At 44.6% G+C, this 25,680-nt stretch overlaps 1 protein-coding gene across 1 annotated transcript; it reads right to left on the minus strand.

The window, feature by feature from the left end:
- Nucleotides 1-570: 570 nt before the first annotated feature.
- On the minus strand, nucleotides 571-23,911 carry brwd1 (bromodomain and WD repeat domain containing 1). Its single transcript, XM_086215494.1, has 44 exons — nucleotides 23,481-23,911; nucleotides 23,315-23,373; nucleotides 23,162-23,191; nucleotides 22,897-22,956; nucleotides 21,540-21,690; nucleotides 20,583-20,681; nucleotides 18,539-18,699; nucleotides 17,988-18,209; nucleotides 17,551-17,651; nucleotides 17,323-17,393; nucleotides 17,075-17,175; nucleotides 16,938-16,978; nucleotides 16,733-16,834; nucleotides 14,691-14,844; nucleotides 14,451-14,585; nucleotides 14,094-14,222; nucleotides 13,764-13,912; nucleotides 13,526-13,602; nucleotides 13,215-13,418; nucleotides 12,939-13,122; nucleotides 12,681-12,771; nucleotides 12,329-12,451; nucleotides 12,157-12,224; nucleotides 11,724-11,949; nucleotides 11,008-11,124; nucleotides 10,523-10,630; nucleotides 10,231-10,355; nucleotides 9,404-9,486; nucleotides 9,037-9,148; nucleotides 8,525-8,586; nucleotides 7,741-7,896; nucleotides 7,184-7,304; nucleotides 6,954-7,079; nucleotides 6,212-6,278; nucleotides 6,056-6,106; nucleotides 5,773-5,898; nucleotides 5,538-5,690; nucleotides 5,244-5,404; nucleotides 4,919-5,058; nucleotides 4,222-4,350; nucleotides 3,943-4,134; nucleotides 3,521-3,844; nucleotides 3,220-3,390; nucleotides 571-3,123 (listed from the first exon to the last, which is right to left on the minus strand). The coding sequence occupies exons 1-44, from the start codon at nucleotides 23,515-23,517 to the stop codon at nucleotides 1,724-1,726; spliced, it is 6,699 nt and encodes a 2,232-aa protein (XP_086071620.1). The 5' UTR covers nucleotides 23,518-23,911; the 3' UTR covers nucleotides 571-1,723.
- Between the last annotated feature and the right edge of the window lie 1,769 nt (nucleotides 23,912-25,680).

Below are 25,680 nucleotides of genomic sequence, written 5' to 3' on the forward strand. Positions count from 1 at the left end.
CAAGCAGCTGAGAGGGTGGGTACCTGTCCTCCAAATGTCCTGGGCTCTCTCTGGTAGTAGAAAATTACGACATGAGACTTTAATTACTACAGATTTCAGGAGGGGCTGTGTAATGATCCTGGTGTCTAATCTCAAACATTCTGCTTAAGTGCCCCTTCTCAACATCTACTCCCCGTTCCTTCTTTATTATCCTTTTTGCTTATAATTATACTTCTTTATTTTCTATATAGTCATTGCATTTAGTTTTCTTGAGTATATTATACACAGTATATAATTTTTTTTGGTCCTCTCATTCCTTCTCAATTGTACTCTTGAGCTGCTGTAAATGCAAATTTGCCCATTGAGGGACTAATAACTTCTTATCTTCGTGAACCTGGACCGAGTCACTGCCTCCAGACCTGGGTCAAGTTATTTTGTGAATTTCAACCAGAATATATTAACTGACATTATACTTTTTAATGGAATTCTTGGCCAGCATCCTGATGTACAGAGACAATAACTCCTGTTATGGCCGAAACAATTTACCATGCAACATATCGAGAGTCAAAGAGTTCATTATGGCAACGGTTGAGTCAAACACAGAAAATACCTTCAAATTGTGTTTTTTTTTTTTATTAATAGGAGGAATAACTCATTCATTGCACTCCACAACCACATTGCATTAATAGTTTTTCCTGTGAAAATCTGTTGATTAAAGGTGTAGTATGAAAAACAAGCAAAATGTCATAAAGCAACTGTGTTTCAGAAACTCCCCATGAACCAAACTAAACCATGTGACTGGCAAAATGTTTTAACTCTGAAAAAGAATTTTAATACTGAACATAGGTAACACAGGACAACAGTTAAAGGTCTTCCCAATATGAGAAATCACAGTATTTTGCAAGAAGTACTTTTGGTTTCTTGTACTTGGCAAAAAAAAAAAAAAAAAAAAAAGGTACCAATTTGTGACATATGGCAAGACAACGCAGTAAAAAAGAAAAAAGAAGAAAAAAATCCCTCAAATTTAAATAACACACCTTGCTACTGACGGATCGCCAAAACTTTCATTCTCAATCACATATTTACACCTATTCAACAGAATACAACACAAAACTAAGGAAAAAAAAAGAAAAAAAGAAATGTATGGGGAAAGAGTATTTGTTCATTTGGCTCATATCAACTCAATACGGTCAAGCATTTCATGTGTGGATGTACAAAGGAGTGCTGTAGTCAAAAGTCTCAACGTGGATCTGTTTCGTCCCAGTGAGTGTGCTTCGACATCTGCCGCCCTGGAATTCTTTCTTGTCCTTTCCTTAGCTCAAAAAACAACTGCATGTCTGAGACTACAGTAAACTTAGTCGACCCCTGAGTTTCTAATGCAAAACTAGTGTATGAAATACCTCATTACAGTGTATCTTAGTGCAAGCCAGCAATATGCTTGATTAAACAAGAGGTATATTAGATAGCACCCAAGCTGACAAGACTCCCCCGAATGTTCCGCCGCTGGCCGAATCACAACAAGCAGTATGGGAGGTGGCGTTTTGCTCTGTCCTTGCGAAAACCAGCAGTTCAAATGCTTGAATTTGTATTACATCTATAAACATGTTTTTCATAGAAAATATAAATATCCCTGAATGAAACAGATTCACAGCATTTTCTCGAGGAAACCAGTGCTGCTACCATAACATGGCCATCAAGTGTCTTGACTGTCTCCAGTTAACGTCCCTCTCAGCCGCTAAGTCCTTCATTCGCTGTCGTGATAATTGACCGTCCGCTTCCCCCGGTTCCGGGTGTTCACGCGCGTCTTCCGCTGTGGTTTGCTGTATGACTCGTAACTGTCCTCCTCGTCTAAGGCAGCGCGTTGATGGCGCTGCCTCAACTGGCGAGCGGAAGTCCTTTCGCCAACCCCAGGCCGTCTGTGACGTCTCCTCTTTGGACTGCTGTGGGACCCTGAGCTGGCTAAAGACTTGTCAGAGGCTGAAGACAACTGCTTGCTTTCCGAGTCAGAACTGTGGTTGCTGCTGCTGAAGCTTTCCTTTTGTTTGTGTTTTGGCCGCCTTTCATTCTTCTTCCCCCTCCTCGACTGACCGATATCTCGCTCCTCTTCCTCACTGGACTCAGATTGTGAAATAGAGTCTTCCTCCCGGCCATTGCCCTTCTCTTCCTTGGGCCGCTTGGAGGAGCCCGACCTGCCATTTTTATTGTTCTTGGGCTCTGGCTCTTTCTTTACATCCGCCTCCATATCTTCAGAGTCTGAGGTGTATATTCGTTTTCTTTTGGAAGACAGCTGATTCCTGGTTTCAGTGGGAGAGATTCTGTTGGACGCTCTCATTTTGTACCTGTCTTCTCTAGAAACAGGCGCTCGTTTGTTTCCGTTCCTCTGTTTACCCTGGCTGGCAGAAGCAGAGTCGTCCTCTGACTGAGAGTTGTCACTGATATATTTCTTTTTAGGCAAAGCTCGGAGGCCAAACCGCCTGTTGGATGTGTTGTCTGAATTATCCGACTCTTCGTCTGACGAGCCAGTGGAGTGTTTCCTCCCTTTCTTGCTCTTGGGTTTGTATTCCGGCTCAGAACTCTCAGGAGGAGAAGAGTCCCCACGAGGCCGTTTGCTCTTGTTCCTCTGCGGCCTCTTTTTCTTGGTCTCAACCTCGAATTCATCACTGGAGTGGTCGCTTTTGATGTTGCTTCCTTCGTCTTTATTCAGTCTTTTCCTGCGCGTGTTGGACCTCTTTGGGGCGTCACTGAGCTCCTCTGATTCAGCACCAGTGTCCAGTTGATCTGCTGAGGCAGATTTCTTTTGTTCTTGGCTTTTTGATGATGTATTTCTACTCTTTTTCTTAGAATCCTTGTGGATCAGCTCCTCCGTGTTTCTTCCATTTTGGTGCAGGTGTTTCTGAGAGTTGTCCTCCTCGTCTGAGCTGACTGGAGGTTTGTGTCCTCTGGTCCTGCGTTCTGTGTCCTCTGCCTCCTCCTCACTTGTAATCCTGCTTTTCCTGGCAGGAGCAGTTATTGTTCTTTTGGAGGGTTTCTGAGATGTAGCTGCCCATTCGTCTTCCTCTGCTTCTCCAGAACTTTCCTCTTGTTCAGAGTTGCTGTCCGACTTGTCATGTTTAGCGCAGTGTCCGTTCACGTGGGACAAAGGTTCTGCATGAGAAGGAATAAAATCCAGCCGATTAGATCGACCTTCATCATGATTCTCAGGAAACGCCACCTGTAAGTCACAACAGAATACTTCCTCACCACTTGTCTTGGTCTTGGCAGCGGTTCTCGATGTCCTCTCCTTGGTGGACCTCGTCCCACCATTCTGCTGATTGGGGGAGGACGATGAAGCATCACTACCGTTATCATCGTCCTCCTCCTCCTCCTCCTCAGCCTTGGATTCTCCATCAGATTCCTTTGTATTCTGAGAATCTACAGAGAGAATCACACAGAGAACTGAGGGTGAACATACTGTACCTTGACTGAAATCTAAGACCGCTGTATGACATCTTCTAAATATGTATTTATATTTTAGCTGTTAGGATTAAGTGCTCCTGCCTACCTTGTGTTGATGACTCTCTGTCTGAGTCGGAGCTGCTCTGGATCACAGCTGTGCGTTTGCTGGACCGCGCCGTGTGGCGGAGGCGGCTGCTGCTCCTTCTTGGCTTCTCGACATCCTCGTCATCATCTTCATCTGATGCTTCAAGAAGTTTGATCTTGCTGACAGCTGCCCTCGCCGTTTTTCTCTTGAGTGCCCTGCGAACAGCCATTCCATCTTCCTCGTCCCCGTCAGAGCCCGGGGACGTGGCTCTGTCGGAGTCCCGGTGGTGACGTCTCTCCCTGCGAGACGATCTGCTGCTGTGGCCGTTCATCTCCACTCGACCCTCTTAAAACACAGAACGCAGGAGGGTGTTAAACACATTGGCTGGCGGTTAGATAATGGTCAACAGGAAGTCACTAAAGGCGCCGGCCGCTGTCATTTACCTGTCCGTTTTCTGTCGGCGGCAGCGCTGTTTCTGGTCAGACGCGTGCTCCCGCTGTTTTTAGCCCTGCTGGGGTAGCGACGACCTGAAGACAGAGGGGAGTTCTCTCCATCCTCTCCCTCTCCACCTTCACTGTCAACTTCTTCTTCTTCTTCTTCATCCTCATCTTCCTCTTCACTGTCGCTGTCAGCAACTAGAAAAAAGGAATTTGGAATTATCCACCAAGTACAAGTTTCCTCTGATCCAGATTTCAACCCTAATGTCACATGAGAAGCCCAACCTTTTTTCCTGGGCTTGGCGCAGTTGCCTCTTTTAACCCTTGATTTTGGTTTGCCTTGATGGTGTCTTGAAGAACCTGGACGTTGCTCCTCCTCCTCCGACTCGCTCAGCTCGCTCTCACTCACAGATACTGAAGTAGAGGAATGTACAAATACTTCTTAGAGTGAAACCAGGCTTTCCTCCTCCTAAGGAGCCAAACCCAAGCTTGAAGGTCATATCATTGTCATGATCATGGCTGATTACTTTCGGTCACTCAGTTGCATTCAAAGTGTCTCACAGGGCTTTGAACACAAGCAACATTTTTCTACTAAACATACTGAAACGTCAACAGTACAAAGTCCCATCTTAGAGGTTGTGAAGACTCCCACGCCATCCATTTAGTTTCATTCGTCTTTGTTTTTAGCCCAAGTCAAAGTGCTTCAGTCGTACTGGATAAAGATTACATGGATTACACCGCACGATAAATATGAGAGTTGGTAATCGGATGTTTTTGGACAATTTTTTTTTGCTGTCAGACATCAGTCGCTACACACACTTCTGAGCTAAATATTGCATGGCTGCCTCTTTCTGTATTTTAGTGATGCTGCAGTGAGAATGTCTGAGCCCTCAGGTTACAGTTCACACCTCCCGAGCGGAACCTAGTTCACTCAGTGATTTGATGATGGAAGAAGCAAACTTGCGCTGTGATGAAGAAGCACCTTTGGAGCCGGAGTCGTCTTCGGAGGAGCTGCTTCGACGACTCCTTGTTCTCTCAGGAACAGACACTTTGGCTGAGGTAGATTTGGTAACCGATGTTGACTCCACTTTTTCCTGAGTTTTGAGAGAAGCCCTCTTTTGACTGGAGAAGCGAAGAATAGAGCTCATCAGACAGGAATCATCAATTGTATATGTGCAAGAATGCCTTTACTGGTTTAAATTTAGTGGCGTTTTCAGTTTGAATTCAATCTGATTGAATTTGCTGCGTGTACTAAAACCTGCAGTAACCCTTGAGGAAGCAGATCAGGAGAAACAAGCCAAACACACCTTGTCGCAGTGGCCGATGGATCTTGTTGTTGCATCTTCTTTCTGAACCTCTGACTGCGACGGAGCCTGTCGCTGCTCTTGACAACAGTTTTGTATTCAGATATGATTGTTCTGATTTGCTCCTCGAAGAAGGCCGAGAGTCGCAGAGTCATACTGTAAATCTAGAACAGGATAGAAAAGATGAGTCAGACCAGCTAAAGCAAGCGCTGGCATCACAGTCTAAGCCCAGAGCCAGTCTGAACAGATCATCCTCAGATATTATATTCATGAACTGGACCGTCACTGTCCTTCTACCTTGGAGCGTTTGTTGGGTGTGTAGGCTTTAGCATTCGCAAATATTAGCCGTGTGTCTTTGCAAAGCTCTACAGGGTTTTCGTAGTGGTCTTCCTCCAGGGTCCTTTTCACCGTGCCAAAATCCATCGGCGTATCGATGATGTCATGGTAGTCCTGGCGACATTCACACAACTTCACTGAACACTCTGCAACAAATACAAGACCAGCACTGACTCATCGTGCGATGTTGACTTACTGGATAGTTCTGGGGATTCACAGGCTGTCTGAACGGTTCTGAGTCTTCACACTCAAAAATGTAGTTGAGCAGGTTCTTGCACTGTTCCTTCCAGGCGTCTCTGTCCAGCTGTACCTCTGCAGAGCGCTGAAAATATCGAGGAAGGACAGAGCATTGGTGACTGAGCCGATGTGTCTCACTGTAACAAAACTGATGATCCAGTAGTTTTGACTAAAACCTTGGTTTGTCTCGCTTGCATCGTGCATGGACTCTTGTAACCTTCTACCATAAAAGATCTGGTTACCTGTCGCAGCCTGTGTCCGGAGGAGGTTCCTGGTGCCTCTGCATCCTCCTCCTGTGGTCAAAAATCAAAGTTAGCCAGATTTCAGAATAATTATCCAACAAATGAGTAAAACCCTCTCGAGTACAAACCAAACTAAGCCATCAAAATGAAGTGTACCTCATCATCATCATCCATTTCTTCAACAACATTGTAAATCTCCATGATGTCTGTGCAGCTTGGGTTACTGAGGGGAAAAGAAAAAGATGTGTGGAAGACAATTCACTCCAATATGAATCATTATTTGGATTCGGGTGGAGCCGAACTCAAACACGGTTTTCACAGGAGCATGAATGTCTGCCTATTTTGTAGCAATACTATTAACCCTGTCAGGTAGCTTGTGATCCTCACAACTGAGTGCGGCGACCATCTGTAGTTCGCCAACTGGACAGGGAGACAGCCGGAGTGGAGGACTGGAACTGATCAGTACACTGCTCAGTCCCTCAGATACAGATGCAGCAGAGGCTGTTCACCCAGAGGGAGATGCACATAATATTGACGGCAGCGTGAAAAATTCAGCAGATGCAAAGATATGAAACCAAAGCAGATGCGTTTAGAGCTTCCTGTCTGATACGCAGCAGCCACGTCCTCTCCCTGCAGCTTAGATGTTGGAGTGGATTTGACACTCAACGTCAGTTTTAACATCCGAGTCATGAACATTGGTGTTATGAAAACCACAAGCCAATACTACATAAAACTGTTCTAAAAGATTATTGAAGATCACAAACTAATCAATACCCTAAAAGCACAAGTGTAATTGAAGCGTTTTCGATACCCCCCCCCCCCCCCCCAAAAAAAAAACAAAAAAAACAAAACAGGTTAGGCATACTGCAAGTGCAAAGGAACAACAAGAGCAACATACTTGACAAATCTCTGGAGGACATTTGTGATGATTTTTGCAGAGTGGGCAATCTTGCTCCTTGGCTCGTTGAAAGTGCGGGCGTTATGTGCAATGTACCTGGCGTCCCAAATGAATGCAGAGAGGCGCCTGTGGACCACCAGAGGTGTGAAGACAGGTTGTTAGAATCCAGTACAGTTCTTAAGACCATTCTGTATATCATCAAATTCAAAAAAGAGATTGTTGAGGCGGACCTGTAGAATTTGTTCATGAGTCGCAGCCTGATGGTGCCCAGATCAGTCGGGTAAGCGATCACAGTACAGTAGGTGGGGTACTGGACTAAGTCAACAGGTCCAGAGAAGGGAGCTGCGATCTCTGATACAGAAGTACACAGAACACCAGGACACGTGAGAACAACAAACCTGCTTCACTAAGTCACATCAGGCAAACGCAGGTGCTGTTCCCCCCTGGCGTACTTCACTCGGGCAGGTACGAAACCAGGATTGAAGCTCTGGTGTTGACTTCAATAAACCAGACCGAGACTTTATTAAACAGCCAGTCAAATAAATTGTGGTGCAACTCAACTACCAGGAGACCCAGTGAAGGGAGCATTTTTTTTTTCCCCAAGTGGCAGAGCACAAGCTTTAGGAGCTCACAGAATGCCATTAAAGCACTGACAGGGGCAACAGACTCAGGCTTCCGTTTGTAGTTCCATTTCTGTCCAGCAGCCACAACGTTTCATGTTTGGATGTGCGTGCTCCCTCATGGAGGGAGTACGGGAGAAAGAGGAGGAGAGTTCACGCATACACACCGACTGTGAGGAGCTGCTCGATACCAGCGACGATTCGCTCACACTCCTCGTCCCTGCTCCTCTCACCCCACTCCCCCTGCAGAGGCTTGTACATCAGCTCGTTCATCTCCTCTGCCGTCACAGGGATGCCACCTCCTTCTGTCTCCGGCTGCTGGGCTGCACAGCAAAGACAAGCTTGATCAGTATGAACCGTGAAGAGTTTCCTTCTGCAGCTCCACTCACGTTGTCGCGGCATCAGGCAGCAGTTGAAACCTGCAAGGTTGCTATGGAGACAGACTTCAGAGGACGACTTTAAACTTTGTTTTCCAAGTTTGTATTGCCTTTTCTTTGGAGTTAAATAACACTTGTGCTGCCTTGATTTAGAGAATGTGTTGCTTCATAACCTGGTTATGCTAATAAATCCCAAGGGCACTCTTGTGACTTGCTGTAGCAAATGAAACCGTTCATCACACAGAGGTAAACCCTGCCAGTCCACGCTTTCATTTATAGAAATACACTACAGACGTAGTGTCTCTTGCCAAAGAGGGGAAATGGGCTGAATAATGCGTCCACTGATAATATGTCTGATAACAGACTCTACGAATGATGTATATCATTCTCCCAGAGAGCTGAATCCTGACTGGAATTAGCCTCCAGCAGCTAATCTGTCCCAGAACTCTACCCGTACATGCCAAAACCTCCCAGTGATCCACCGAGCAGTCCATCACTTCGATCGCTAAAATATTACAGCTACCCGACACCCCGGCAACAGACACAAACCGCTGAAAGGACGACAAACACTTACCGTCATCGGGGATTGGTTCCACATCCCAAGGACTCAGCTTCTCTGTTTCCCCATTGTCCCATCTGGCAACAACAAAAAACAATGCCTTTACCCCTGGAAAGGTTTTTTAGTTTGATATTCCTGCTGCATGACCAGAGAAAACAGAATGAGCACTGTGATGCTTGCTTTTGCTTGAAACACTGTTGTGTTGGTCCGTCACCATTACACACCGTTAGTTTATGCTCCCGTGTCACCCTGCTGCCTTTGATGACAACATGGCGGACAGGCTGTTTGATTATAGAGCTGAAAGGAGCTTGATCTAACAAGAAACACGGAAGGACGTTCAACGCTGTTTATTTGAATATATTTCCATACTACAAAGATGCATAGCTGGCTGAGAAAATAGTTTTCACTTTTAAAAATGTTGCAAGACTTAATTATCAAGTTTAGAACAAGAGTTGCCATTTAATATGATAAATTCTACTTTAAAACGTGCCTGGACAGCAACTCCAGCAATATGAATGGCTGCCCACCTGACTTTGAAGCACTGGAAGAGGCTGTCAGGGTATTCTGGCTGGTACGGTTCCTGACAGACGATGGTCCCAAACCACCAGGCGTCGTCTATCACTGAGCGGAACCTGTCATCTGCACAGGAGAGAAGATTGCCAGATGTTGGAGGAGGAGGAAAAAAAGCACGACATTTATCTACGCATGAATTATTGTGACAGGGCAATTCCTGGACTGAAAATGTTGACATTTAAATCCAAATCTTCACATCGTAAATAAGCTCCCCTCCATCTTCATATCAACTGCATCAGTCTTCTGGGTGGAGTTATGCATCTGACCTGATGTTGCTGGTCTCAATCTTGAAACAAAGATGGAAGTGTTGAGCTGACTTACTGGGCTGCCAGTTTCTACGGAGCGCCTCGTCATAGCTTTGTCTCAACACAAGGAAATCTATTACATCGGGCATGTCGTGATATCTGGAAGAGAAATCAGAGGCACCATGATGACTACAGACAGGAGTCACACAGAAATGTTTGTATATTCAGAGTACGGCCGGGTACCCGATCAGTACTTTCAACTGGAGTGCAGTATTACGGAGTACAGATTCACGTAAAATCAACTTTTACCAAATGTCAGTACCAGAACGCATCATGATGGCTGTGAAAGAGTGGGAAGGGGGAAGCAAGCTGGTGAACACCAGATTTATTTAGAAGCCGATGAATGCACAGCAGTGTAGCCTCGAAGCTAACGTCTCCAGTAATATCAGCTAGTAGTATTAGCATGCTGCTAAAAGCTAAAGTCGCGGACAGGAATCCCAACGAAGATGTGGAGGACATGACATCAACTCAGCATTACAGGTCATTCATTAGCTTGTTGTTGGACGTTACTCACATCCTTTACATCCAAACAGTGAGGACAGATCTCAAGCTAACAGACATTCACGCTGCTGCTGCAGCGCCTCGGACAGAGCTGATGAATGTCAGGCCTCGTATATTTCATATTTCTGTGGTCACAGTTAGACAACGTAACTAGACTGCTCTGTTAGGTGAGTGCAGCAAAGATTTTTCAGTCAACCAAAACTTGGCGCGGCTACACAGACCACATTCGACCTCACACCAGACACACTCAGCGGATCGCTATTCTTCCCACGGCTGGCCTATTGAGACAGAAGCAGATTTGCTTCAAATTCTATTCAACCGTAAACGAAACAAAGTGCTTACTTGACAGAAAACGACTTGTCGGTGATTTTGCCGGTGCCGTGGTCGATTAGCGTCAGTTTCAGACAGCAGAGTGTTGGTGGGCAAACTTCGTACCTGATTCCAGTGATCTTCACAAACTCTTGGTCCTTTAAAAATAAACAGCAGCACTTTTCTTTTTAAGCAAATTTAATTTGGATACAGACTGTGCTTAAATTTGTTAATAGGGACTTAAATGCGTAAATCATCATTTCTCTGGACCTCAGTGAAAGCATTTTAGTCAAACTTTTACGTGTCCTCATCAAATCCGTCTTACCCGCAGCTCCATTTTTTTCCAGGGCTGTTTGTCCAAGTTGATGTGGTACAGTTCACTCCGACCGACTGCCTCTACATAGGCCTCATGGCCCTGACGAAAGTAAATCACCTGACACGCAGACATATTTCAGAATTAGTCATTTCTACATGTAAAAGGCAGGAGGATGAAGACCGCAGCCACGTTAACAAACCACATCTCTACATGCGGTATGTCTACTGCGCTGTCATCACTCCAGTTTTTCAGTCAGCCTGATATTTCCATTTTATCCATGATTTGACTTCTTTTTACTCTTTCTCTGCATCCGTTTCTGTGTTCTGCACTGATTTAATATCTAGAATTAAGTTTTCCCTTGAGATAAGCAACATTTTTCCCCCCCCTGATTTACTAAAAGAACAAGACAAACAAGACAAACACAAGGCAAAGTTAAGACGAGATGAACAACAGACTAACAAATGCTTAAGACACCAACAGTGATTTTTACATACCTCATCACCCATTTGAGGAACAAAAGGTGATTTCCTGGGGATGACATCGGTGATCCAAGGTGAGGGTCGGAACTCATTGGACACTTCCCTGTTGATGGATGGTCGGGCCTTTGGCCGCTGATAACAAAACAGGGAACACTACTGAGTGGACATGGACCTGTTTTAAATCATGTCTACAAATATAATCACCGTGTTTCTTTAGAGACAGAAAACTTTTCTGTTCTACATTCCGTGGCACAGCAGTACTGTCAGAAGTATACTTGTATATTTGCAGTGTTAACTGATTTTTCTGTTGTTGTTTTTTAATTTATGAGCTCTAGTCTCTCATGTCTTGTTCAATATTGGGAATGAAAGCTGTGGCTCCAAAAACGGCTGCGGGACTCTGGGGAAATGGGGTCTCACGCCCCCTGGTGGGCCATAAAGGTATTATATGTTTGCAGAGAGTAGAAGTGAAGTGAAAGTGAGAAAAAAAATGTATTAAGTTTAAAAATAACGATGATTAAAATGTTTAATTTCATAAATGATCTGAACCAAGAAGCCAGGAGACTTAATAGGACCTGGTCCTACTGTTAGTATCCGTCCAATTCCAACAATTAAATAATTCAAACTCAAACATGTGAGAACGTGGCCCAGGTTTGAAAACAGCTCCTATCCTCCACCTCATCCAACTCCAAGGTGAGAGTATCCTCAAGTAGCCCTGGATCCCACCTACTCACTCTGGGGGTCTTGTTCTTGGACTTCTTGGCCTTTTCTTTGCCTTTTATCCCAGTTTTTTCCTCCTCGTCACTCTGTTGCTTCTCTTCCTCGTCTTCGTTTTCTTCCTCCTCCTCTTCCGAGCTGCTGATCTGGCGTCGTTTTCGTTTCCGTGACGACAACGGTGTGGACGGCTGCAGATTGATCCCGGCATCTGCTGTCCAGTCTGAGTACTCACTGGATGAGTGGCTGTCCAATCACAAGCATTCATTCACATTTTAAGTCACTTTGATGAAGACAAAAGTAATAAATTCTCAACAATAAACTCGTGTGAACCAGGCAGGTGGGAAAGACTGCATGAAATACAACATTTTATCATCTTATTTGATTCAAAACATTGTTGGAAACTCCTCTCATCTGGTGCTCAAAAGTAACCCTCGTCTCTGAAGAATGTACCTCGGGCTGTCACTGTTCCACTCCTCATCATTGGACGAGTCCAGTTCACTGCCATCCAGTTCATTGTCCTGGACAGAAAGTAAGAGACGACTTAAAATCCCCCCAAAAAAGAAACACTGGCAGTTGTAATTTACATTTTGCCAAAGTCACACGAGAGTGGAGAATGTATTACCTCAGTGTGTACCTCGGAGCTCGCAGTCTCCTCTCCCTCTTCACACGACAAGTCGATGAGTTCCAGCGTGTCACTGCGGCTGTGCGCTCGCTTGGCAGTGGGAGGCTCATCGTCTGAATCATCCTGAGGAGACAGATGGGGCTGACTCAACACCACAACCACCATTTGCACACAACACTCAATGATTTTGATCTCTAAATGTTTACCATTCTAAGACACATTATACAGAGGACGATGTATGCATATGCAACTTTGAACCTGCGTGTTATCAATTTTAACAGTACTTTTTACACTATTGTTGCATTTGTATCCGCAAACATGAACTAAAAAGGACAAAAAACAAGCAACCTACTCGGCAGCTGCTGTAGATTATGCGTCTCTTCTTTGCATTGTATAAAGCGACCTCCTCATCTCCTCTGGCAGTCCGAATGTCCTCCTGGACTCTGGAAAACGATCAGAAGAGAACCAGCGAATGATCACACAAAGGTTTCTTATTCTTGATGGAAGTCAGAGCAACACTGCAAGTCCAACTAAGATGAAGCAGTTTAGAATAAAAAAAAACACCATCTAGACACAACAAAGAATTAGGACTTCAATATCAGGTCTCTACCTGTAGCTGCTCGGTGGGAGTTCAGGCACCACTACCCTGCGTCTCCAGGCCTGCAGGTCTCTCTCGGTGGCCATCTGACTGCGAGGAGCATTCTGATGCATCTGCCTGACCCCCTCCACCTGTCCGCTACGGCGCAGACCCACATTGGGAGGAGACTGGACATCTGCACGATCATTCACAGACACTGGAGAAGAACAAACACAGAGATTACTTAACTAGCATCTAAAAAATTGAATCACTGGATCAAAGTGTTAAAATAAACCCTTATGTTCTTACCTCTACGTGGCGTGCTTGGTGCTGGTGCTGGGGCTGGGCCCTGGGCCTCGGCTTGTCCACCTCCTGCGCCCGTATGGCTCTGACGGTCCTGTTGCTGCTGCAGCTGTCGGATGGCCTCGTCCAGGAGGCTGTTGCGTCTTACTGCAGCTTCCTCGTGCTCTGCAGTCTGCTGGCTGATCACCTGCTCCACCACCTCACCGTCACCTGAAGAGGTCAACACACAGGTACTGTCAGGAAAACTGGACGCTAACTGGAAGCTAAGCCTCATCATGGTTCTAATCAGGCCTGCGAGTGAGGTGCTCCTTTCTTACTGGTGGCAACGTATCCAAGCTGAGGAACCAGGTGTTCCGCAGCAATGTTCTCCCGGCCTGGAACAAGACGCTGATACCTGAGGATCCAAAAACAGAAATCAGTGTTGATTCTTTTGACACCTGCATCATTATGCAAGTTATGTCAATGAAAATGAGTAAGTACTGCTACTGGATATTGCTATATATTATTGTTATGCATAGATATGGATATAAAGAAAACCACTCTTGTATAACTGACCGTGGTGGATGGGGGTTCCCATCCACATCCACCAGGAAAGGTGGGGGCATTAGATGGGGTGCTTGCTGTGTCTGCTCATCCAGCACAAAGCCGTTAGAGTCCCGGATCAACGGCCTGTAGTCTGTATGGAAGAACACCTGGTCTGGAAGCTGCAGAAGGACAAGAGAAATAAAACACGTCTTTAGCCTGCGACACCGGTTAGATTCACCAGGAGTCGTACTGACATGTAGCAAGACAGATTTTCCATCTGTAAAACCTAATCGTCAAGTGTTTCTCCTAAAATTGGTACTACTGTAGTTTGGTGATGATTCTGTGCGCACTAAATCTTGCCTTCTCGTAGGGCTTGGAGCTACCGAAGCCAAAGATGAGCAGATGGCCATGGGAGTCTGTGCAGGCGAAGCGCTGACCATCAGGAGTGAATTTGCAGTCAAAAACAGCTCCGTGCCCTTGGCCCTCAATCTGGATGCAAAACAAAAAAACAGACCAGGTAAAGAATTAAAGGAGACGGATACTGCAGGGCCACAAAGCTAAATTCAATTACTTCCCAACTTACTCCCATTGTGCAGAGAACAAATATGCGCTTTAGTTCTGAAGTACAATGGTTGAAAGCTGAAAAACTTCCAAAAAAGGTTGCATAACTATTCCACCATGGTGCAAACACTACCTCCTAATAGCGTGAGTGAGTACCATGTTGAAATAGTGCTGCGTGTTTGTCCCTCGCTGGAGGTCCCATATAAAGACGTTCCCATCATGGCCGGCAGACAGGATGATCCTGGGGTCAAACGGATGCGGCTCGAGAACAAACACCTCAGCCTCATGGCCCTGGAAATCAAGGACAGGTGAGTGTCTTGTTCGACATCTGGTCTGTTTGTGAAGGTTGAGCTGTTCTTGAACATCCACAGCAGAGACAACACAGCGCAGGACTACCTTGAGGATATGGAGCAGCTGTCCTGTGTAGGAGTTCCACACTTTGAGGAGATGGTTGTTGACAGCTGTGATCACCGTATTGTCATGGCGATCCCACGCCACCATGGTGACTTTGGGTTTGAAGTAGCTTTCCTCTTCACTCACTGGTTCAGCACTAGAAAATAAACAATACATTTAAGAATAAAATACTACAATAGGATAAATTATCTAATTGGGATCGTTTGAATTTGCTGAACACAAGCGACATTTCTGAGTAATCTTTTCCTGCCAGGATGAGCACGTGTCTACGGCGCCCTCTCGCTTTCTCGCAACTAGTCTGCCGTCTTGCGTTTCCTCTTCTGTTTTGCTGAGGACAATCATTGCGTTTCTAACTCAATTTGAGACCAGCAGATTTTCCCCAGAAACAAAACCATGAATCTTAAATATTGACTTCAGCCGTCACTTATTAGGGAGAAGACATGCAGGTTACCAGCTTTGGATGAAGTCAGGCCCTTGCTTTTAATTTCTCTGCTGTTTTCGGACCTGTGTGAGTGTGTAATGATTTACAAAAATGGTTCCATTACATAAACTGACTGTAAAATGAGGAACAACATGGATTTTTCCGACAGATTATTCTCACTTCAGACTCAGAGGGAGACAACAAAGCATTTGATGGTGCCTGTTGTAGGACCCGCGGATGGACTTTGGGCGATGGACAGGGAAGAGGCGTGTCAAACTTTATGAATCTGAAAACTGTGGAGATCTGCTCCCGTCACTCCAGACTGATCATCACCTCACAGGATGTGAACCTTTCGGCTACGGGCAAGCTCAGTGGGTTTGGTGGGAATTCTGCATCTTAGTCTCCCCACCACCATCTGGAGGGAATTTCTCCTGGACTCATTATGTCATTTTTATTTGTTTCTACAAAACTTCTTTCTCACTCTGTTATTCGCTGTTTTTTTTGCTGCCGTGCATCACATGGTGCAACAACTGCATCGTCATTCGTTGTTGAACGAATCTGCCACTGACATCCCTGGTGAAAATGCAACAGGATCGACGATCAAAAGTGAGATTGCACTGACACGTGGATTGAGATTAATTAATCATATCAAAATCAAAACCCCCACCAACGGATTCCTCAGCTGAACTCAGAACCTGGTTCAGGTGGACGTGCTCCCACAGCTTTGATGGCAGGGTAAAATAACCAAATAAAATTTAAAACAAAACAAAACAACACAAGACGAACAGCTGTGAGGTGCCAACTCAAGCCTCCTGCAGCTGAGCGAGTCAAGTCACCAGTGATTAATCACTGTCTAGTCTCGCTCCAGGGGTGCAAACTAGCAGGTTCTGAGAAGTTGCATGTTTCATTTAATCTTTTTTGAAACTTGGGTGTGATCTGTTTTTTATTTTTTTAAGAGTTCTTAGAATCAAGGCTGATGTCCAGACATTTTGGATAGCGAATGAGGATTTTGTCCTTGTGTACCAATATAAGTTTCCTCCTGATGACCAGAGTTCACTTTGTTGATGAAACTGTGACAACGGTTACTAATGTCCAAGATGAGACAAGTAAAAATTGATCAGTTGTGATTAAAAACAGTGACGAAATGTGTTGTGATTTCATTGACGAGACGAAGATGTAAATTATGAACTCCAAGAATTTAAATAAGGGATGATTTTCCCCTCAACTTCCTGCCTGTCAAACCGGAAACAACGCATGGAGGTCTTTGACCGCCGTGTCATGCAGGCGACAGGCGCACACGTCCCTCCCAGGCGACGCTACGTCAGCTTCACTTGATACTGTCATCACCATCCTAATTTTCTGCGTCCATCTTCAATTTGAATTCAGACTATTTTGACTGAAAATGGACAAAAGTGTGATGGATTATAGGTACTGAAACTGGACTAAATTAAATGTTTGTCTCTGAAAAATAAAAAAGACTAAAATGTGACGAAAACTAATATGAATTAAAAACAGCTGCCAAATAAACACAGCTGATGACTAAGCTGCAAGGAGGATGATTTGCTACCCAACACGCTGAATAACTGGTGAACATAATCCTCACCCGGGCAGAGTGGCACACATGTTGAGCAGGATGCATCGCCACTGCTGGCGCTGATGGAGCTTCCAGATCCTCGCAGTTCCGTCGCGGCTTCCACTCACAAACCTGAGGAGGAACACCAGCTTACATCTTGCACCGATGCTGTCGCCTTTACTTCAGCATCAACTTCCAGGATAAACGCACTGTGAAATGATTGTTTTCATTTTACCTTTCACCTGAGTGGCAAAACTGGATGCTGTCAACTTTGTCCTGGACAGAGAGCAGAAATGTAGAAATCGTCATGAGCAAATAAGTTGCCTGTTTCCCTCATAAACGAGATTGAGTGCCAGAAGTTTCATTTCTTACCGTGTGCTCGTGGAGCTCTGATATCTTTTCAGGACTCCCACTACCCATGTAATATATTCTGATGACATCATCAGTGCTTCCTGTTGCTAAGAAAATCCCGCCTGGAAAAATATTTGAAAAGTCACTGTAATGCATTAGATTCTAAATTCAGAGAAATTTACCTCCATCTCTGGAAACAGTAATCACACACAGCACTTCCGCATAAAAAAGAGATCTATGAAGATCAAGTAAGATGTTCGACTTCTTACCTGGACTGAATGACGAGCACACGGTCTGAATTCCTGGCCTCGGACGCTCTGTAAACTTGTGAGGCCGATCACTGGGACAAGAGACAAGAAAATTCTTGTTGGGTTTTTTTCAGGCCAAACAGGAAAAGTTTGTCCAGCAAAGGTTTTCTCAGCACAATGTGGAGAAACCAAGTCATTCTTGTTACTTGTCAATGTTAATTAACAATTTCAAACAGACAATTAAATCACCTGAAGTTGATGTTGTTGACGTCCCACTGCCAGAAGCAGACGGTAGCATCAGTTCCAGTGGACAGCATGTAACGCTTTGAGCCCTTGGCAAATGGTGAGAACTGAAAGCCAAACATTCACATCAGACACATGCACTCATCAGACATCAGCCTCACTCAAATAAAACTCAAGACGAGCGTTTTGCATAAGTAGCTCAATATGAACAGTTTCCACCACCTTCAAGGAAAAGCCTGGTCTTCAGCTAAAAGTCTAGAAAATGGCTCGGCACGGTGCGTGAAATCAACAAGAACTGACTCCTTCATGCACCATTCGTGGTTCAGGCCGGACAGCTTGACGTACTCAAGAGATGGCAAGTTGACGACACATCCAACAGTAAAAGACAGGATGGTGCGGGACAGCTCCACACTGAAAATGACTGGTAGCGTGTTATTTTCTACCTGTAGCGAGGTAATGGATCCACTGTGCCCCTGCAGCACAGCCACAGGTGCACAGGTACGAAGGCACCACACACGGATGGTCTTGTCACAGCTTCCCGCTGCTATTAATGTGTTCTCATAACTAACAGCCAAGTCTGTGATTTCTGCCGAGTGTCCACGCAACGTCGAATGAAGCCTTCCATCAAACGAAGACCAAATCTTCACCAAACAGTCATCTGAGCCCTGATAAAGAAAAACAACAAGCTGAGACAAAGCAACAGGACACAGCAGCCATGAATGCCACTGGTCTCACATTTCCTACATTAACGTTCATGCTATGACACTATCTAATCATTACATTACCTATGCAATCACAGACAGCTGAATGTCAAATCCACGACTACATTTACATTTCTGTCTTCTTCAAACATGTTACTCTGTGTTAAAATGAGCCATAGCAAAACTACAGCGCCTGCAACTACAGTAGTGTCAGTGAGTGCTACTACTGCTGCACTGCATTGAGTGAGAGTTTATGCTTGAGTAAGGGGTTATGGAGGAGAGTTCCTTCTTACTGTGAAGATCCTGAGACCAGTGCGATCAAATGCAATACAGTACACTGCAGACAGATGCCCCAGGATCCGCCTATGGAGCCGCATGTGCTCATAGTTGCTGACGGGATTGATGGAGCTGTAGCGCTGTGCTCCTGTCAGCTCTCTTCCTTGATGGACCTTCACTATTGATGATCAGACACAAAGTCTCAGAAAACAGCAAAGACGAGAGAAGGCTGCAACAGAACTGGGACGAACACAAACCCTGTCAAGCCTGAGCTACATGCACATCGTCATCGCACGTAAATACAAGATGATGCAACTCCAAATTCAGTTCCAAATTAAATTTGGTGTTTGTCACTTGCCTGATTCCTTTCTAAATCTCTAAGTCAATTTGAAAAAAACAAACTTTTCCCATTCTGCTAACTATAAAAATATCAGAAGCAGCTGCTCTGGAGTCTGAAGCATCTGGTTTGTGTCTGTTGCTATGAGATAGTCAGAGAAACAAGAACACCATTCATAATGTTTTTATCCATTTTTAAGTTCTCGCTGCCTCCAGCTAAAAGGTATCTTAAGCATTTAATAAGGTTTATTTGTAGTTCCACTGTTCCCTTTACTATAGAGACAGTAAAGTCCCACCCACGCCGCAGGGGAAAACAATTAATTGCCTCCCATTGACTTTGTGTTGCCAATTTGCAAAAAGGTCCCTCACTGTCAATTCCATCTACTAGCATCAAAAAAAAAAAAAACAACAACAACCTGGAAAACATGAAAAAGGCTGCTGCGTGGTGCAATGAATGACAGACATGGTGAAGAACACCCCTACGAGAATTTTTAAGGCCTGCAAAATGAAAAAAAAAAAACCCCACAAGGTTTAAGGAGACAAAAATGTTGGGGTCATTAATCAGGACGTCCTGACACTCTGTATGGGAACATGTACGGCAGCATTTTCCCATTCGTATCGGTGACTATATTTCTGTAAATCTAACTTTGACAGTACGCAACTTGGAGAGGTCCACACCTGTAAGCGGCAGAGACACAGGCAACATTCAGCGATGCACGCCTCCCAACAGCTGTTGATCCGTCTAAAATTCAAAGACAGACGTCGACCCTAGAAACCTGGAAGTCTGACGGGGCAGAGCAGAGGAGGCTTGAAGCCCTGCTGCCAGTGGCAGCGAAGCTAATCAGTTTGCTAACAGCTCCCCTCCACAGGGCAGAGGCATTATTGTTCATAAAAGTAAAGACCGGCATGTGTATTATTTTGATAATGATGCATGATAATGGAAGGAAGGACTTAAAAGGAGACCATCGTTGTGACCAAGTGTGAGCAGAATCTTTGCAGCACTGCGTGGGAGGTTGATGCCTCGTGCACAGGATCAGATGTGAACTATCGTAGTCTTAATAACACCTGCATTAAAAGTAATCTGTGTGTAAGGTAACTGACATCTTGGGAGATACCACCCCGACACGCACCAAGTCACATCCTGGCAGCCACCTGACGCGGGACACAGCCGTGCAACAAACTGACATTCAACGGTTTACCAAAGTACCTTGTACAAAAACAGCTAACAGCGCATGACAGCGTGTACTGATCGCAGTTCTATTTGGATTCAGAAGGCCATCTTTTACGTTGTTTTTTTGTTTTTTTTTTTTAATCAACAATGACAACATTTCTGATTTTTTCATTAGACTCAATACAACAGCAATGAATCAGCATCTGTGTAAAAGCCACCGCCAGCACAGAGATGCTGCGCATTTTACACATTGTACCACCGCATCAACGCTGAAACGCAGAGTGAATTCACATGCTGGCATGGCGTCCAAACAACTCGTCATATTTTGGAATCAAGTGGATAACGGACCTGGTTGTTAAGGACAGAGGTGGGATGTCGAAGCACCCTGCTGCGTTCAAGGTCATCAATGTGAAATATACAGGACATACATGGTCAGAGAGGAGAGGCAGTTTAAAACTGTGCCAGGCAGTAGCACGCCAAGAACACGCGCCCATTTCCGGCACATCCATTAGTTTTACAGCACAAACAGAACTATGGAAGGAGGTGGGACTCACCTAAATGTGGAGGTATCTTGCAGTTTGAAGGCCTCTCTGGTGGTCTGCCCCTGTGAAGGGCTGCATATGATGAAGTTTTAAACCACACACTGTCGCAGTCTGAGAAGAAAAAAAAGGCCAAGTAAGTATGGCATCATCATAGTAGCATCAGAGCGTGTCAGCACAGGAGTACTTGAGATGAAATAAAATCGTATTCATAAATTTTGATTATGCTGTATGCCAGTGAGGTATGGGGGTCTACTACGCGGGTGCGTTGGGACCAACATCCAGCAGAGGGGCGACATGCAGAACTCTGCAAATCAGTTTCACATCCTTGAAAACCAACACATGGACATCGAGCAGAACTGGGAATAATAACTCATATTTAACATTCACAAGAGCACTCATTCTCTGGATCACCCTCAATCCTCCAGCTCCCTGGATGCAGTCTGTCCAAAAACCCAGAGAATTACCCCAGTGGTGCTGGGACTAACGGACCCTCAGACACACACTGAGCAGAGCCGCTCTCCAAACACCAGAGCACACAGAATTACTGAAATGTAAAGACATAAGACTAAAAAATCGGGTATAAAATGAACTTGCCCTGGAGAGAGATTATGAATCCAAAGAACAGCGTTCTATTGCACACATCCTGACTAAATACAGCTTCAGTGTCTACAATTTGAAAGGAAGACACAAAAAGTCATGGCAACCAAAGGAAAACAGGACATGTGGTCACTGTTTGACGGACGATGCTTCCTACTCCAGTGGAACATACTCGAAAAAATTAGGACCATTTACTTTAACATTCTCAGCCCTGTAATTTCAGATTTCTCATAGTTTAATGACTTCTCAGAATAAAAAGAGGAAAAAAAAAAACACTGGAAAGAAAGAGAGAGGGTAACCTGAGGGACAGAAGGCCACACAGACCTCATAATTAGATACGATGCAGTCACAGTAAAATGTTCATCCAGATACCTTTCGCGCTCCTAAGCATGGACTGTTTTCCCGAGCCCAGGAGAGAGTGTACACCCGGGACACAGGACGGCACCTCTTTGTCAAGAACTGGTCCGATCTGCTTACATATCTGTAGCAAATGGTCCGGTGCAATATGTCTGTTGGCCGCAACCTGTCAAGGATAACAAATTGTTACTCAAATTAGTGTTGAAGACATCTGCTGACATGATACAAGTTAATAAAGACAAAGAGGTTCAGTTATGTGACGATATTAGGCCTTTCATCAAGTACAATGACTCATCACCCCCTCTTAGAAGTTACAGGTTTTCTGTTTCATATTGTTGCTGGGCGGCGGAATTTATAAAACCTAAATCAAGATTGCAACACGACCTTCCACAATTTGTAACTGGCAGGGAGGTGCAACATTTGTACGAGGTTAACTGTGCGTCAAACGACCGATACAAATTAAACATCGTGACGCTGACAAATTGCATATCAGGTCAAAGGGATGCAGGAATTAATCTACATCCATGACGGGAGGTTTAGGTCCTGTTGTTATTCATTAGGAGAACACGTTTCACATCGAATGTCAAAGATGCTGGGCACCGTGAGAGAAAACCTCTCCAGGTCAATTATTACATCTTGATAAATTAATGACAATATCACGATCTGCCACAAAACGCAATAACCTCCCTCCCTGAAGGTGTTCCACCTGTGCTTCAGAGACAGCTTGGTAGTTACTGGTCATCTGGACCGACACAAAGCGATGCAATGAAAACGTGTGGAAGAACCTGATTTCCCACGTCAAGAGCACAACATTTCCGCTGCACATTAAATGATCTCAGATTTACATCCAGGAAAATGTCTTTACAACACTGTGGCCTTCATTCAATGTGGCATTAGGAGTTTAGAGACGGTTTCATCAGACTTCTGTCTGGCATGCAGCTTCTCAACTATTCCGCGGGGCGTGGCCTCTTATGCAAAACATTTTCTTTATATGAACCAATCACAGCGCGGGTCACATGCAAAACAACGCAGAGACAGCGCATCTCCGCCTCTGATTGGCTGGCGGGGCGGTCTGGACGTAACGACCAGCCGAACCCGCCCTATCTGCAGTACAACAGTCGGCTAAATATTATTAAACCCTTTATCCAAATACCGATTCCAAGCGATCACGTCTCTGATCCAGTTGAATAATAAAGTGAGTGGGATCGAGCTGTGAGTTTGCCAGTGACCGCAACTCAAAGAGGAGCAGCAGGAGTTGAGCAACGGAAGAACAAAGACCGTAAACAAGCACCGAGCGTGTTGTTGTCCCCCTGTCGCGACACCACATCAACCCCCTGACAATTAACTTGGCACATATCGAGTTAAAACTCACCACATCTTCATATGTTCTCGGGTGCACGTTTCCTTCCCAGTCCAGTCTCCCGGGTAAAAGCTGTGGGAAACAGTTTTGGTAAAGCGGAGTCACGGTAGAAAACACCAGCTCCTGCACATTTAGCTAGTAAAAACCGAGTGATGTCAAACCGGTGAGACGTAAAGAGCTTTTAAAGAGCCGACCGACTCTTAGTAAGTTTTATGTCCAGACGGAGCTAAGACCGAAAGGTAGCAGCTAGCAGACAACCAGCAGCGGGGATACACACCTGATATTCCTCTAGTTCACTCGCCAGGACCTGCGGAGGATTCAAACAAGCAATTCAGATTAGACAGCCTCCGTTAACTCCTATCAACTGGCTAGTCAACTAACTTATTCTGAAATGCAAGACACAGTAGCAAGCCGAGGCAAGCTAGCTCACCTCAGCCGCTCTCCGACATGGACCGGTTGTTAGAAAACGAGAAATCAAGTAATAGAGCTCTGAAACGGAAGAGAGAGGGTGTAAATCGTGATAAAAGCAGCTGCAATCCACACGAGCGACGGCGACGTAAATTGAGCTATCAATTGGGTTTACTTATGCGGCTTACCCGACTCAAGGAGCGAAATGTTCCGATTTTTGGCCATTGAATCGGACGTGTGTTAGAGAGGTGAAACAAAATTTAACCTAACTTTATGGCTATAGAAAACAGGATATATATTTATTTAATTTCAGTTACACCGCTCTGACCCCCTCCACGGTTGCTCCCGCTTTCTATTCAGCCTGTTTGCAGTCGCCATTGGAAGGATGAGGCCTCAACCATACGACTTACTTCCGCCACAGCGAACTACACACAGGAAAAAGGGGGTGGGGAGGAGCACTTTCAACAAAGGACAGAAAGTACACGTCCCCCCGTAACCTCGATACATTTGTTTTATCTGAGCGTAAAGTCGAAATTCAAAACGCTCACGACCGAATAAATATTTTTTTGAAACGCAATTCAACACTCCGTCTCCCCCTTTCACCGACCAAGGTCGTGAGTTCCACACATGACGTCATAGGCAATGACATCTGATATCGGTTACGACGTCTAATAACTCAGTAATTTGATAGATTTTTAAAGGCTATTGGCGAGCAGTCATAATAAGGTTATATCTCGCAAACTGTATGATGTTGTGTGTTTATCCAGAGCATGTAAATGTTAATGAATTATCAAACATCTGATACAATTTTCATAATAGATCATTCCAAATAATATGTATGTTTGTTTTTGGAAAATGTTGAACTATTTTTCGAAATTTTGACTGAGTTCAAACTCAAAAACATACATATGATCGTGTTTCCTAATGATATCTCGAAGGAAAAAAAATCAAAGACAGAAGCCAACAAAAGCTCTGGCCTCTCACTTACAAATTGAAGAGATTTAAAACAAATTGGCATTCTTTTTTTTTAATTAAATGAATTTTTAACACACAATGGATACCTTATGAAGATAGAGCATCTGATATAATCCAAAAAAGAAATAAATGAAACTCTCAATAAGAAGAAAATCAAAATACACAATGCAATATACTCCATTCAGGTTCTGTGGTTCCTGGCCAGAGATTTTGGACCCCTAGAGGATTCGTGATTAATCTGCAAGGTTACGCGAGGATTAAAATCATTTGTTGATGTACACAACAATGCGCATGTTGGTCTCCTCTTTTGCTGTGAAACATTTTTGTGATGAAAATTAGACCTCAAGAACGACTTTGGTTTGTACAGAATGCAGAGAACCAGACGAAAGCTCCAGAAACCGTTGATAAATCAACCTTGAGTTTAGTTCAGGCTTGGAAATATTCTTTTAAATTAAATGTTATATGCACAGAGGCAGCTTGGCTGGGAGGTAGAGTGGTCGTCCAGCAACCTAAGGGCCGCTGGTTCGATCCCCACTTCCCCCGGTGACCACGTCCAAGTGTCCTTGAGCAAGATACTGAACCCCTAATTGCTCCCGATGGCCCTGTGACGGACTGGCGACCTGTCCAAGGTGAACCCCACGTCAGCTGCGATAGGCTCCACCCCCATGGCCCTTAACAGATAAGTGGTATAGAAAACGGATGAAATATTCAAGAAGAGACAACTTTATTTGAAATCCTCATAGTCCAGCCGCAGTTCCATCCACTGAGGTTCACCACCTGTGACCATGCGTCACAGGGACCACTTGGTTTGAGCATCGGTTTTTTTGAACAGGGGTGGTGGTGAGGCTCATTCAAGTTAAAGGTCACTGCAGTTATGATGGAGAGGTGTGTGTGTTCTCAAACCATAGTTTTATGAAAACAACTCATTATTGGCACTGTAAAGCTCCGTCTTCAAACATCAATTTCAGAGGCTCCGTTTGGCAACGGTGGTTGCGGCGCCCCCGATCATTGAGAAGCTCCTGGGGGGCACAGCCATTATTTTTAGCTAACCAGTTTTCTTTATTGTATTTGTAAATTCAGGGGAACCCGTTTATACAACTCGGGTGATGGTGTTGGGATTTTTTTTTTCTGATTATTGATTTAAAATAAAACAATCTAGCAAAAATAATTTGGGGTTCTAAGGCCTCAAGTAGAAAAGATTGAGAGCCCCCAATTTATAACGTTGTGTCAAATAAAAACGTGAATTTACTTGTTGATCCGCAAAGGACGAGTGAAAGCTGTCGCTGGATTCCAGAGTAAATCAAGTCAAACAGTCTAAGCACCAAGCCAACGAGTCAAAACTCCACAAACTGATCCAAGTTTGTAATAATTTTCTATCAAATCAAGATTTCTAACTAGACAAGCACAAACAGT

This window comes from Aulostomus chinensis, chromosome 10 (assembly GCF_037954235.1).
Source record: "Aulostomus chinensis isolate RoL2024-O1b breed Wild chromosome 10, RoL_Achi_v1.0, whole genome shotgun sequence".
NCBI lineage: Eukaryota > Metazoa > Chordata > Actinopteri > Syngnathiformes > Aulostomidae > Aulostomus > Aulostomus chinensis.

Excerpts from the sequence above, each read along its gene's own strand:
- brwd1 (XM_086215494.1), bottom strand. The coding sequence starts at position 23,517 with ATGGCCAAAAATCGGAACATTTCGCTCCTTGAGTCGG. Across the intron at positions 23,192-23,314 it reads CATGTCGGAGAGCGGCTGAG|GTCCTGGCGAGTGAACTAGA; the intron begins GTGAGCTAGCTT and ends AATCCTCCGCAG. Across the intron at positions 7,080-7,183 it reads CTCATGAACAAATTCTACAG|GCGCCTCTCTGCATTCATTT; the intron begins GTCCGCCTCAAC and ends GGTGGTCCACAG.